Source organism: Ursus americanus, chromosome 23 (assembly GCF_024610735.1).
Source record: "Ursus americanus isolate L20-20 chromosome 23, mUrsAme1.1.p, whole genome shotgun sequence".
NCBI classification, from domain to species: Eukaryota; Metazoa; Chordata; class Mammalia; order Carnivora; family Ursidae; genus Ursus; species Ursus americanus.
Window position 1 is genome coordinate 28,410,733 of NC_142149.1, and position 13,198 is coordinate 28,423,930.

The 13,198-nt window shown below is 37.0% G+C and overlaps 1 protein-coding gene across 5 annotated transcripts in view; it reads left to right on the plus strand.

Annotated features, from left to right (window-relative positions):
- Window positions 1-13,198, plus strand: part of STXBP4 (syntaxin binding protein 4) — a 219,997-nt gene that overhangs the window by 2,911 nt on the left and 203,888 nt on the right. For 4 of the 5 annotated variants that reach the window (XR_015721309.1, XM_045773046.2, XM_045773041.2 and 1 more), the window contains 3 exons: window positions 8,373-8,449; window positions 8,890-9,011; window positions 12,375-12,507. Coding sequence is in view for 4 of the 5 variants with exons in the window: in XM_045773046.2 (XP_045629002.1) it covers window positions 8,965-9,011; window positions 12,375-12,507 (180 nt within the window). In the remaining variant the exon portion in view is untranslated. The remainder of the gene's footprint in view (window positions 1-8,372; window positions 8,450-8,889; window positions 9,012-12,374; window positions 12,508-13,198) is intronic. The other variant, XM_045773047.2, reaches the window with a different exon arrangement.

Consider the following 13,198-nt stretch of genomic DNA (forward strand, 5'->3'; position numbering starts at 1 on the left):
GGCAATGTCAAACATCTAGCAATTATTCCAACAGTACTAACAACTGTTTATTTGGCTGCTATATATTATAATAATCTCCTTATATCTAAAAGAGGAAGAATAATGCATCTTAATAAATAGTAAGAACAAGTGAATTGTAGTTTGAGAATAAGCTGGATAATCACAGTGTTCAGTGATTGCGGTGACATCATGAAGTTGTTTCAGTGAGTCTTGATATCCTAGTTTCTTATTTCCTGGCAGCTTCCTTTAAGCCACATGTTTGAGGAGCTACTCTATTTAAAAGATCGTGAAAAAGTTTATATATTTGACAGACTAGGTGAAATGAAAGCAGAAATCATTCATCCATAGGAGGCATTTTTTAAAAGTAATATTTATTAAGATTAGGGCCAGCTTTGTGCATAGGTGACCTGTGCAGTCACATAAGAGCCTGCTTTTAAAAGGGCCCTTTGCCCCAAATAGACGGAATGACATTTTAACGTAATTCAGGCTAAAGCCATGTCAGCCTTCCTGGGATAAGCAGAGTGAAAGGCGGAGGCGGAAAAGGAGGGAAAATGGAAAAGCCGAGAGCCCAATCTCAGGAAGTGAAAGAAAGGTAAGAGATAAGGCAAAACGCAAACTCGGGTCTCCGGAGAGTAGTCAGGATATGTGAAATAACACTAAGCAAAATCCAAGCTCCTTACCACGGAGACCCTGGGTCAACTAGACCCTGCGTGCTTCTTGAACTTCATGTATTGTTTCTCCCCCCATTCACCACGTTCCAGCCACGCTGCTTTATGTCTGTAAATATCCCAAATCTATTTTGCGGCCTCAAGACCTTTTTTTCTGCCTGGAATACTTTGTCCCTCAGTGTTTCTCCTGGCTGACCTGTCGTTTGGGTCTTAGCTGGAACACCACTACCCAGTCTAAATCACCCCTCCTCTGTCCAGTCACATTTGCGTATCTGAAATCCAGTTTGTTTTGTTGTTTCCTTCTTTATTATTTTTTCTCCCAACCCCTGAATGTAAATAACACAAGAGCACGGACCTTGGCTTGTTCACCGTATTATCCCAAGCACTTAGCTTAGTGCACATGATTGTACTGAGTAAATGGGGGATGAGTACACGGATGAAAGCAAACAGAAGGTGGTCTGGTAGTGCAAGGAAACTTTTGAGAGCAGTGAGCTGTTGCTCTGATGAAGATCTCCTGTTGGAGAAGATTAGGACTCCTTTCAAGCAGTTTTCCCATGTTTCCTGCGGGGTTGGCCTATGTATTACAGGCAGTTGGCTACATGTCCACCCCCGGGCAAATGAGCAGCATTCCTTAACTGCTTAGATTCTTTTTCTTTCTTTCTCTTTCTTTCTTTCTTTCTTTCTTTCTTTCTTTCCTTCTTTCTTTCTTTCTCTCTTTCTTTCTTTCTTTCTTTCTTTTCTTAGATTCTTGAAAGAAAAAAAAAGTTCATTAGCAGTAGGAATATTGCCTTTGGGTACAAAATACAGGAGATAGTAAAATAACCCTTTGACTGATCTTTTATATCTTGATTTCCTAAAACTTTCACTTTATTTTTAAAGATCAATTAAGTCTAGCCCCAGGGAAGGGAGCCATTCCTGATTATATAACCCTTGGATTATTTAAATACTAATGCTATCTCAAAGAATCTCAGCTCTGATAAGGTATAGGACATGTTGCCACGGTTTCTAAACACTTTGGTCTCTTCAAGTATAGTGCTGAAAATATAGGTCTAACTGTACAACAGGAAATATTTAATTGTTTTAATATTTTAATAGTAGTGCCAGTTGATCTATAAATAGTAAGCATTTCCAACTTGTCTGTCACAGAATCCAAACAGATTATTTATTAGGTAACCAGCCCCATCATTCCCTCCTCCTCTCTTGAAATTACCTTTATGTAACATTTTACTATCCGGCTCCTTTTTTTCCTTCCCTCCAATTCCTTCCAAATGACCTGACTGCCGACTACCCTATCCCATTCACGGACCAGACCGGTCTTAGAGGTGCATGCATATTTTTAAAAAGTTCTCCCCTCAAAAAACATTGAGGGGCTTGTTGTTTAGTAAGACAGGAGTAGAATTTTTGATTCATAGAACCAAAGAAGAACCTTTAAAGATCACTTTATGAATGATCTTGTCATTCTTATTCTACATATGGAAAAACTGAGGAGCAGAGTTGTTCACTGACCGCTCAAGTCCCTTGGCTAGCAGACAGCAGAAATAGAACTCAAACCCAAATATCTTAACTTTTAGACCAGTGCTCTTCCCAGCGCAATGCCCTTGTATATATACAACCAGTGGCAAAGAGAATTCCAAAATGTCTATTTTTAAACAAGCTAGAGATGGTTAATAAGAGAGGGAATTAACATTAAATACTATTTGTACTGTGAGTTTCTTTGCTATAAGTCTTACTTCTTTCTAAACTATAGCAGGGAAAAGGTGTCTTTTATTTCTTCTTCCTGCTTGCCAATTTGCTTATGAAGGAATAGTTATGAGAAATTATTTAAAGGGTATAGCCAGTTTTCTCTGGTAAATACCAGATCTATGTCATTTTCTCTTTCACCTTGCAAAATTTGCTGATACTTTAGCAAATGGAGATACAAGAAGAGAATGATGTAAAGGGAAAATGACATTAAAAGAGACATAACAAGAAGGGTTAAATTTCTTTCCTTCTTTCTTTCAAGAGGGGGACGGGGTGGGGGCAGAGGGAGAGAGAGAATCTTAAGCAGGCTCCATGCCCAGTTTGGTGGTGGTGGTGGTGGTGATGATGGTGATGATGATGACGGGACTGTTTGGGCTTAGTAGTGAGCCCACACATCTCTCCTTCTTTGTTGCCACACCTTGTCTGTCTTCCCTTTACTTCTGGTTCATTTTCACTTTAGACAAACAACTAAATGGCATTAGAGTTCCTTAACTACACAGCTTGTTACATACTTTTAAGTAAATAATAGATGTTTTAAAGGCATTGAGTAAACAACAAGAAAATTAAAATACCTAGGAATTAAATGAGAAATGTGTGAAACCCATATGAAGACAGCTTTGAAACGCTACAGAAGGTCACAAAAGAAGACTTGAACAAATGGAAGAATATACCAGTTTTTGGGTAGCAAGACTCAACCGTATAAAGATAGATACCAATACTTTCTCAATTACCTTGTAAATTTAACATGATTCCCCAACAATTGGCATTATTTTGTTTTGCTTTGTAAACAAGATGAGATTTTTGAAGTTAATGTGTAAAAATAAATAACCAAAAATAGCCAGGAAAACTTGGATAACCAAAGAAGTAATGAGGCAGTTACCAGATACAAAACATATATTATAAATCCCCCATTATTAAGATAGACTAACCAACGGGCCAGAATAAAAAGTACAGAAGTAGACCCAAATATTTATGAGATTTGATATAAAGGTCTAATCTCAAATCAGTGGGAAAAGATGGATTCCTTTATAATGTTGAGGCAACTGAGTGATATTCTTGGGAGAAAATAAGAGTTGGGTCTATCTTATACTCTATACTAGGATGGATTCCAAATGGATCAAAGATTTTTAAATGAGACTATAAAAAATATTAGAAGAAAATATGAGAGAGTTCTTTATAACTTTGGAGTGTATAAGGACTTACATTTGACTTAAAACTCCCAAATCATGAAAGATGGATAAATTTAGCCACAGTCCTTTGTATAACAACAATAACAACAAAATCTATAACTAAGAATAAAGGAGGAAAATACATTTGCAATTCTTAGTGCAGGCAGAGGAAATAGTCTCCCTGGGACGTAAGAACTCCTAGAAACTAGACAGAAAAAAAGCTAACCATGTAGAGAAAAAAAAATGGCAAAAGGTATAAAAATACAGTTCACATAAAAGGAGATACTAAATGGTTCTTAAAACATAAAAACAAATGTTCAGCTTCATCAGACTTAAGATCTTAAGATACTGCTTTTATCAACAAGATTGTCAAAAATCCAATAGTTATGTATTACACCATGTTGGTGAGAACTTGGAGTACCAGGCACTATTATTGGAGGGATGGTAAATTAGGGCAGTTGATGATTGAGGGCAGTTTGGCAATTTTTATCAAAATATCAAGTGTGTATAAATGATGATACTCTATTTTTGTGAATTTGTCATACAGTAAATTTGTGCACATGTGATGTGATCTATACATAGGGCTTCATTATAGCATGTTTATAATAGCAAAAAATGTGAAACAATTTAAGTATCTATCAATAAGGGAATAAATAGATATGGTCCCTTCATAAAATGGAATGCCATGTAGCTATGAAAAATAAAAAAGAAATAAGAGGGTGCCTGGGTGGCTCAGTCAGTTAAGCATCCAACTCTTGATTTCAGCTCAGGTCATGATCTCAGGGTTGTAGGATTGAGCCCTGCATCGGGCACCACACTGGGCATGGAGCCTGCTTAAGTTTCTTCCTCTCCCTCTCTTAAAAAAAAAAAAAAAAGAATTAGGATGCTATATAAAAATATGGAAATAATTCCAAGTTCTACATTAATTAAAAAAATAAATAACCAGCAGATTACACAGCCATGCTTATAGTATTCAGGACTACTGCATACACCAGAGGACCTGTTTATATCATGTATATGACCCATACCCTCAGGGATTGTACAGTGCACAGCATGAACAGCTGGATGCTTCGTGCTGGTTGTAACCTACCTTCTTAGTTGAAACGGAAGGAAAGGAGTCAATATTTATTCATATTTGTTTATGCATAAAGGAACTAAAAGTATTCACAAGAAACAAAAACAGTGGATACTTAAGTATGTGGAAATGGTGTCGAGATAGATAGGATGCATATATGCATCCATTACACATCCCTCATTGGAGTGTATTAACTATTTTTAAAAAACTAAAAAGACATACTATTTCATTATCAGTATTATGAATATTCATTCAATATTGTAATTTCATCAAGTTAATATTTACCATCTTTTCTGCCAGATGTTTTTATCTCTTTCCTTTTTATTTTCTCTATTTTTTTTTTAAAGACTTTATTTATTTATTCGACAGAGATAGAGACAGCCAGCGAGAGAGGGAACACAAGCAGGGGGAGTGGGAGAGGAAGAAGCAGGCTCATAGCGAGGAGCCTGATGTGGGGCTCGATCCCAGAACGCCAGGATCACGCCCTGAGCCGAAGGCAGACGCTTAACCGCTGTGCCACCCAGGCGCCCCTATTTTCTCTATTTTTGGTCTAGTAAAAAGAACTAGTTTTAGAAAGTATTGAATGCCATCTCTTTGGGAATATAAATTATTAAGTCTGTTAGTCAAACATATACATCACAGGCGGATTTTTTTATCTAATGAGATTGCTAATGATATAGAATTAATATTTTAATCAAAGTAAAGCTCTAATTTAAGTTTTCTGGAATAGATTTATTGTATAAAACAAGAATTTTTTTCCCCTCAGTGTTCCACTTTCTCTGTTTTTTGCTGACCTCACATTTTCCCCCTTATGAGTCACTAAACTAGAAAAACATGTATTTTCCTTGAATGGGCATATTGTTTGTAGAAGAATAGAATGTTTTCCTTCTGTGTCATTCATTAATGTGAAGTTTGATATGTGTGTGTGTGTGTGTCTGTGTGTGTTTATAACATTACAGAATCCCTTTTGGTTGAAGGGCTTGCTAGCTTCTGTAAAGGAAAAAAATAAGGAATAAATAAAAGAGGGAAGGGAAAGGCATTTTATGATATTTAAGGTTTAAGGATATGACAGTGAATACCTGGCTTATTAAAAAAAAACTCTTTGGATCAATAAAATTAAACCCATTTCTGTTAGTTTAATCAACAGTATCATCTCCATACAGACAGAGTAGTAGTACTGTTAATACTCTCATCCTGTATTTTCAGAGAATGAAGTTTTTCCTCATAAATCAGTTTCCCAGCATGCTGTAGTGGAAAAAGGTTGGGTTTTTAGCTCAAGAGAACCAGATTCACATTCTGCTTTAAAACTGTTTAGCCTTGTGGTCATGGACAAGTCACATAGCTTCTCCATGATGTGGTTTTCATTTATGTAAATACCTTTCATTTATGTAAATATAAATATGTAATAATACCTGCCTTGTGGGGCTCCTTTGAGGGAGGGTAAAATCCTCTAACATGGTGCCTGGCCACATTGGTGCTTAATGATGATTCCACTCTGGGTTGAGTGGCCGCCAGCCCCTCTGTGCACACCACTGTCAGAGCACTTAGCACCTTCCTGATACCTGTTCATTTGACTGTCTCCGGGGACAGACTCTGCTATTTAATCTCACCTCCAGGATTTAGGACATTGTGAGGCATGTTAAGTGAATGAAGTAATTTAAACACTTAAATTTTCTTTTAACACTTTAAAATAGAAATAATTTTAAAAAGCCTTGTTAAGTATGACATTATGTGAGATCTGTTGTACAGTTTAGCCACGATATATCCATTAGAACTGGGTTATGGTTCATCACTTAGGGACTCTGTGTCCAGTCAGGACAAATAACCACTAGATGGGGATCTTACTCACTTTGGCTTCATTTCTCTGCGGCTTTTCATCTGCATGCTTCCCCGGTTCCTGTTGCTTGCTACCACAGGGACTGTGAAAGTTGAAGCAGGATTTTAACATTCAGGACAGTGGAACAATACCATGTTGGGTTCCCAGAAGGTCCATTCACATTCTTTACAGCAGAATCTGTGATATCTTCCTCATTCAGTGGTTAGAGAAGAGCTGGGATAATTGCCTTGGGGTTTTTTTGTTGTTGTTTTTGTTTGTATTTTAATTTTTTTTATTATATTATGTTAGTCACCATACAGTACATCCCTGGTTTCTCATGTAAAGTTCGATGATTCATTAGTTGCGTATAACACCCAGTAATTGCCTTGGTTTTAGTTCTCTGCCTCAGTTTTGGGCTCCCTAGAACTTGGGGTTTCTGAGTCCTCAGCCTCTCTGGGGTTCCCCAGGAGGAAGCTGCATCTCCTGCCACCTGTTTCTAAGGCCAGAATTTGGCTTTGAATCAGGTACTGGTGTGCTGAGTTACTGATTTCCCCCCAGGAACTCAGAGGTATAGCATGCCACCTCTGTTCACCCCAGTACACCACATGCATATTCCCATTTTCTCTCTGTGTGCTCAAACTCACAAATGTTTAAGAAGTCGGGGCACCTGGGTGGCTCAGTCGGTTAAGCATCTGACTTGATTTTGGCTCAGGTCATGCTCTCAGTGTTATGATATTGAGCCCCTCATCAGGCTCCATGCTGGGCATGAAGCCTGCTTAAGATTATCTTTCTCCTTCTCCCTCTCCGCCCCCTGCCTCCACCCCCCCGCCCCCGCAGCTTGTGTGCACATCCTCTTTCTAAAAAAAGAAAAGAAAAAAAAATGTTTAGGAAGGCTTGCCCCTAGCTTTCAGTTTCTTTGGTCCTCCTTTATGAGTTATCATCTCACCATCTATGTTTTGTCTTCCAGAAATTTGTCAGACATTTCATCTGATGGCTCTTCTCCCATTTACTCATGAACATTATGAGTTTATACTCTTATAAAGTAGTCTCTTTATGACTTACTCATTCCGTAACTGGAAGCCTGTACCTCCTACTCCCTTTCACCTATTTTGTCCATTCCCCCACCCCCAGCCCCATTCCATTCTGGCAACTTTAAGTGAAAATCAAATTTTTAAAAAATTTAGCTTTATTAAGGTATGATTTATTTTTATTTATTATTATTATTTTATTTATTATTTTTTTTAGAGAGAGTATGCACATGCCAGGGGGTGGGTGGAGGAGCAGTGGGAGAGAGAATCTTAAGCAGGCTCCATGCCCAGTGTGGAGCCCCACACAGGGCTCAGTCTCACAACCCTAAGATCATGACCTGAGCCGAAATCAAGAGTCAGACACTCACCCAACTGAGCCACCCAGGCGCCCCAAGATATAATTGATTTACAACAAACAGCACATATTTATAGTAAGAAAATTTGATAAGTTTTGACATGTATATGCATTTGTAAAACCATTACTACAGTCAAGGTAGTCACTGTACCTATGAAGAAATAAGGCTTGGAGAAGCCTAGAAGCTCAAATTGGAATCCAGGTGTCTCTGATGTCAAGGTCCATGCTCTAGGCTTTGAAGCCTGAGTGCTAGCTAGAAAAAAACCACTGGCTGTTTCTCCTGTTGCTCATTTGTGTGGAGAAGAACACACAATTTCTGAATCTAGCTATTCATTTCTTCAATAAGAGGGTTCTTAATGTCTTAAGTTTCTGTACTTTATTCCTATTTCTTATGCAGAGTGGTTAAGCTGTATTCAAATACAACTTTTTAGTTCAGTGAAACTATACCATTCACTTTAATGTTCACAGTGGAGCTATATGAGACATTAAAATCATAGATATATATTTTTTTCTTTTCATAGGAAAGCATTTAAGAAGCTTGTGGAGTAATATGAATCAAAGTACTATAAGATCTGCAGGAAGTCCCTCAAGATAGCTGGTAAGACAATAGGAATTTCTGTTTTTTTCAACAGTGTATTGTATAATTATTTTATAGACATTCTGACTATAAGCTTTCTAGTCCTGTGATGACAAGAGATATTTGTCACAGTCTTGTATTATTATGTGATTTTTAAGTGTATTAATGGTGGAAGCTATAAGTTACCTGAGACTTAGCTGTGTTCTTCACCTCTGCCAGAAAATGCAGATTTTATATCGATACAGATAATCATGTGGATGTAGTCCTATAGCTATATCTACCTGTCTGTTGAACTTTGTATTTCTCAGATATTATCAGCAATGACTAAAGTGCTATACTTCAAAATATATAAAATATATCTAACATGTATATACATGTATGTGATGTTCTTATGCAAAGTTGAAATCGAATTTGACTACTCTTAAGACATGAAAATTTATTTTCTACTTCTCCATTTTTAGGGAAAGAAGAATTTCTAGACTCTTCATCAAGATATTCATTCACCCAGTTAAATCCAAGCCTCCTGTAGTAAAATCATGAATAAAAGTACATCTGCTGTGGTATCATCCAGTCTACCTGAAAAGTAATTTTTAAATTAAATTTAATATGTTTTGAGCTATCATAGTTTGAAATATGTAGAATGTTAATGAACTTTCGATTGAAAATTCTATACAGTTAACTGTGGTCTAAGGTGATAAGGAAGTTGATCAATAATTACCTTACAATGTAAATCAGTGTATAGGATAAATTCTGCATTCTTTTTTATAATTCCTTATAGAAATTGCCTTTTTAAAAATTGGATCTGATTTTTCAAATATCTAAAATATTTTATGATCCCAGTATAAAAATAACATAATATAAGATTAACTTTTGCTGAGTAACAAACCACCCAAAATGCCTCGAAACAACAAGCATTTATTTGTTCTCATGTTTGGGTAGGTTGGCTGAGCAGTTCTTCTAGTATGTACCAGAAGTGTGGGATGGCCCCATTCACATGTTCTGGCACCTCATCTAGAAAGGCTGGATGGCTGTCTCTTTGAACCTGATCTCATTCCCCAGGAGGCTAGCTCAGGCTCTTTCACATGATAGCGGAATGGTTGCAGCAACACGCCCAAGTGTTTTTCAGATGTCTATTTCCCTCACATTTGCTGGTGTACCATTGGCTGAAGCAATTCAGATAGTCAAGTCCAAATTCAAAGGGTAGGGATATAGACTTTACATTTTAATGGAAGGAACAGCGAAGTCACATTCCAAAGGGCACGCAGACAGGAATGGAAAGAATTGGTGGCCATTTTGCAAACATGTAACACACATATAACAAGGTATATTCAGAGAAGTCATTCTTGTCCTTCATTCACTCTGTGACCTCATTCTTCCTATAGATAACCATTTTTATTCTCGGTTCCTGTTTAGTGCTGCTTTTTCCATAAGCAAATACACGTAAATATGTACACGCTTACATATATGTGTATATAACAGTAAACAAGTGCACACCGGCCCTTCAGCTCAGGTTCACACGTCTTCCCTGGAGAAGAGTATCAGGCCAGTTAAATTCAGGATGTCTTTCTCTGTTACCTCCTCCTGAGAGCACTGGAAAACTCCAGTCTTCAAGGGACACAAGCCAGGCCCATTTGTGTGGTATGCAAAGAACTCCATACACAGAGCTCTGTGCCCTGGTGCTGAACAGTTTTACTTTCTGGGATAGCACAGAGTTTTGTCCAACTACATAAGGCAAAATCAAGCCTATGAGAAAGAATCATAGAACCGAGGCAAGATGTTCCCAAATATCCAGGCTCTGCCTCCTAGGTTCCACTTGCCAGCATATTCTTAACAAAAGGGTAGCATATTATATATACTTTTTGGTCTTGCCTTTTTTTTTTAACTTAAGTTATATCCTGGTGATCACATCAGTATGTAAGTGTCTTCCTTGTACCATGTTATAACTGAGTAGTATTCTATCCTGTGAATGTACCATAGTTTATTCAGCCAGTACCTTTTTTTTTTTTTAAGATTTTATTTGTTTATTTGACAGTGAGTAATTTATTTACAAGAGACATATGTCTCTTGGAATATTAAGTTGTAAGGACATAAAGGAGTGAAGCCTAGAAATGAAAGAGTTATTTATTTTTATTTTTTATTTTTTAAAAAATTTATTTACTTGTCAGAGAAAGAGAGCATGCACAAGCGAGGGGAGCTGCAGGCAAAGGGAGAAGCAGCCTCCCCGCTGAGCAAGGCACCAGACGCAGGACTTGTTCCCAGGACTCTGGGATCATGACCTGAGCCAAAGGCGGACACTTAACCGACTGAGCTACACAGACGTCCTGGCATAAGGGGGTTTTAAAATAAGGTCCTAGCAAGTAAATGCTGTATGAAATACAAATATTCTGTTGGCATTAGAAAAGGAGGGATCCTTTACTGAAGCAATAATATATGGTGAAGATTATATGTTATACCCATTGAAGGAAATTCACACTTGGAGGGTTTAAGGGGTTATGGGAGGTACCTAATGAGGTACCTTAATTCCCTCTCTCCATCTGCTCTCTCATTTCTAGGCTTCACTCCTTTATGTCCTTACAACTTAATATTCCATCAAGAGTGGGCTGAGCTTCTGAAATCTGTAACAGTGAAACATTGTGGACCCAGTCCCGACTGCCTCTTTTCTTAGCTAATTGACTGTTGCCCTAGTAACCAGATAGGCCATCCAGCACTAGAGCCTAATTCAGTAAAATGCAACCTTGAAAGCTGTCCTGTATAGAGAGCAAAATATTCAAAAGCAGGGAGGTTTGTAAGGGTTTGGGTTTTTTTTATATTTTAATTTCTTTCATTCTATTTTTTTATGATTTAAATTTTGAATACACACTTCCTTAGAGATACAGTTAGAATTTCTGTGGCAGAAGCTAAGAAAGTTTTTTCCAAAAGCTATAATCATATGGAAGATATGAGGGAACTCTTTTTTAATAGCAGTTTTAGTTTATTGATGTGTTTGAAGATAGCAAAAAGTCCTATAATTCAACGATGGCTTTCAATACAGCAACCAAGCAGATCTTACACCACATTTTGCCTCTGGAGTAAAACAAACTGGGTTTCCATGGCTGTTCTCCAGCTTCATAACCTTAGACCACCAAGTTAACTTTCCCAGATTTTGGTGCTTTTAGAAAATTGAGGGTAATAATCTTAGGAGTTGTATAAATATTAGATTGAATGGCATAATGTATGTATATTGCTTAGCATAGTACCGAGTACATCACAGGAAAGCAGGCAGCCCTAAGCCTCATTTCAAACTCTGTTCAAGCTCTCTCAGACCAGTAAAAGTCTCCTCTCTGAGTGGAATGTTCAGAAACACAACTTGCGGGTATACCTTTTGCAGAATTCTTTTGACAGTTCCTTTTCTAATGGCATTGCTCTTACGTCTGATGGAAATTATGGATGGAGCACATGCTTTCTATCAGAAAATACTCTTCCTAAATTAAAAAGATAAACTTTTTGAGATTCAAGTAGAGGTCATATTTATTTTGCTGTAAACAGCCACAGACATGGCTTTTAAAAAGTCACTTGCCTAACTCACTAAAATCTTTAATTTTGGGATCTCTCAGTGTAGTCTAAAAGTCAGCTAAAGACACATCTCTTCAGTTACCTCTAATACAGCTTTACATTTATTTAAATCCTATGTTGAAGGTATTTTTCTTTGTTCTACTCCAAAGAAATAAGCATTATTGCTGTGATTTCTTCTATGGTTTGATTGTTTTTACAGAAAAAAAATAATAGAGGTAACAGAATCCATTTGATTGCTTTTCTATCACCATACTTTTCTAAATGTCGTTGCTAGTATTATATACTGAGTATTTCGTGTTATCTAGATTTAAGAATTTGATTTAGCAGGTAGTTTAAAGAGAAGTAGGCACGGATCTTTAGGCTAATTTGTGAATGCTAATTTACTTTATCTTAGGGATCCTGCCTTTCAGATGATTACAGTTACCAAGGAAACAGGCCTTGGTCTGAAGATCCTAGGAGGAATTAACCGAAATGAAGGTCCCTTGGTATATATTCAGGAAATCATTCCTGGAGGAGACTGTTACAAGGTAAAAATGAAAATAAAATAACACTTCACAAAAAAAAAAAACAAACAAACAAACAAACCAAACCACCAGTGGTGAGGTTTGTTTTCCTACTACATCAGTAAATTTTTAGTATTAACTGAATGTCCACTGTGACCATTTCTCAGTGAATGATCCTACAAGAACTGGAAGATAGGCCTTTACCCTCAAGGAGCTTCAACCTAATAAATGAATAGGAAAAAAATAGGAAAATAGCAGATTTCAGACTCTTAGCCAAATGTCATATACATATATGATATATATATATATATATATCATATATATATATATATATTTTTTTAAGGGATTTATTTTTTTATTTTTTATTTTTTGAGAAAGAGAGAGCAGGGAGAGGGACAAGCTAATGCTGCACTGAGCACAGAGCCCAATGCAGGGCTGCATTTCAGGGCCCTGAGATCGTAACCGGAGCCGAAACCAAGAGTCAGACGCTCAACTGACTAAGCCACCCAGGTGCCCCAAGGTTATATATTTTTAATTATGTGCTATTTAACCCTTATCCGAAATCTGGTTGAGAGAAATTATATTTGTTTTTGTTTGTTTGTTTTTATTATGATATGTTAGTCACCATACAGTACATTATTAGCTTTTGAAATTGTATTTGAAGCCATGTTATCTCTCCACTGCTCGGAGAGTTTGGATTAAGTTGGATCATTTA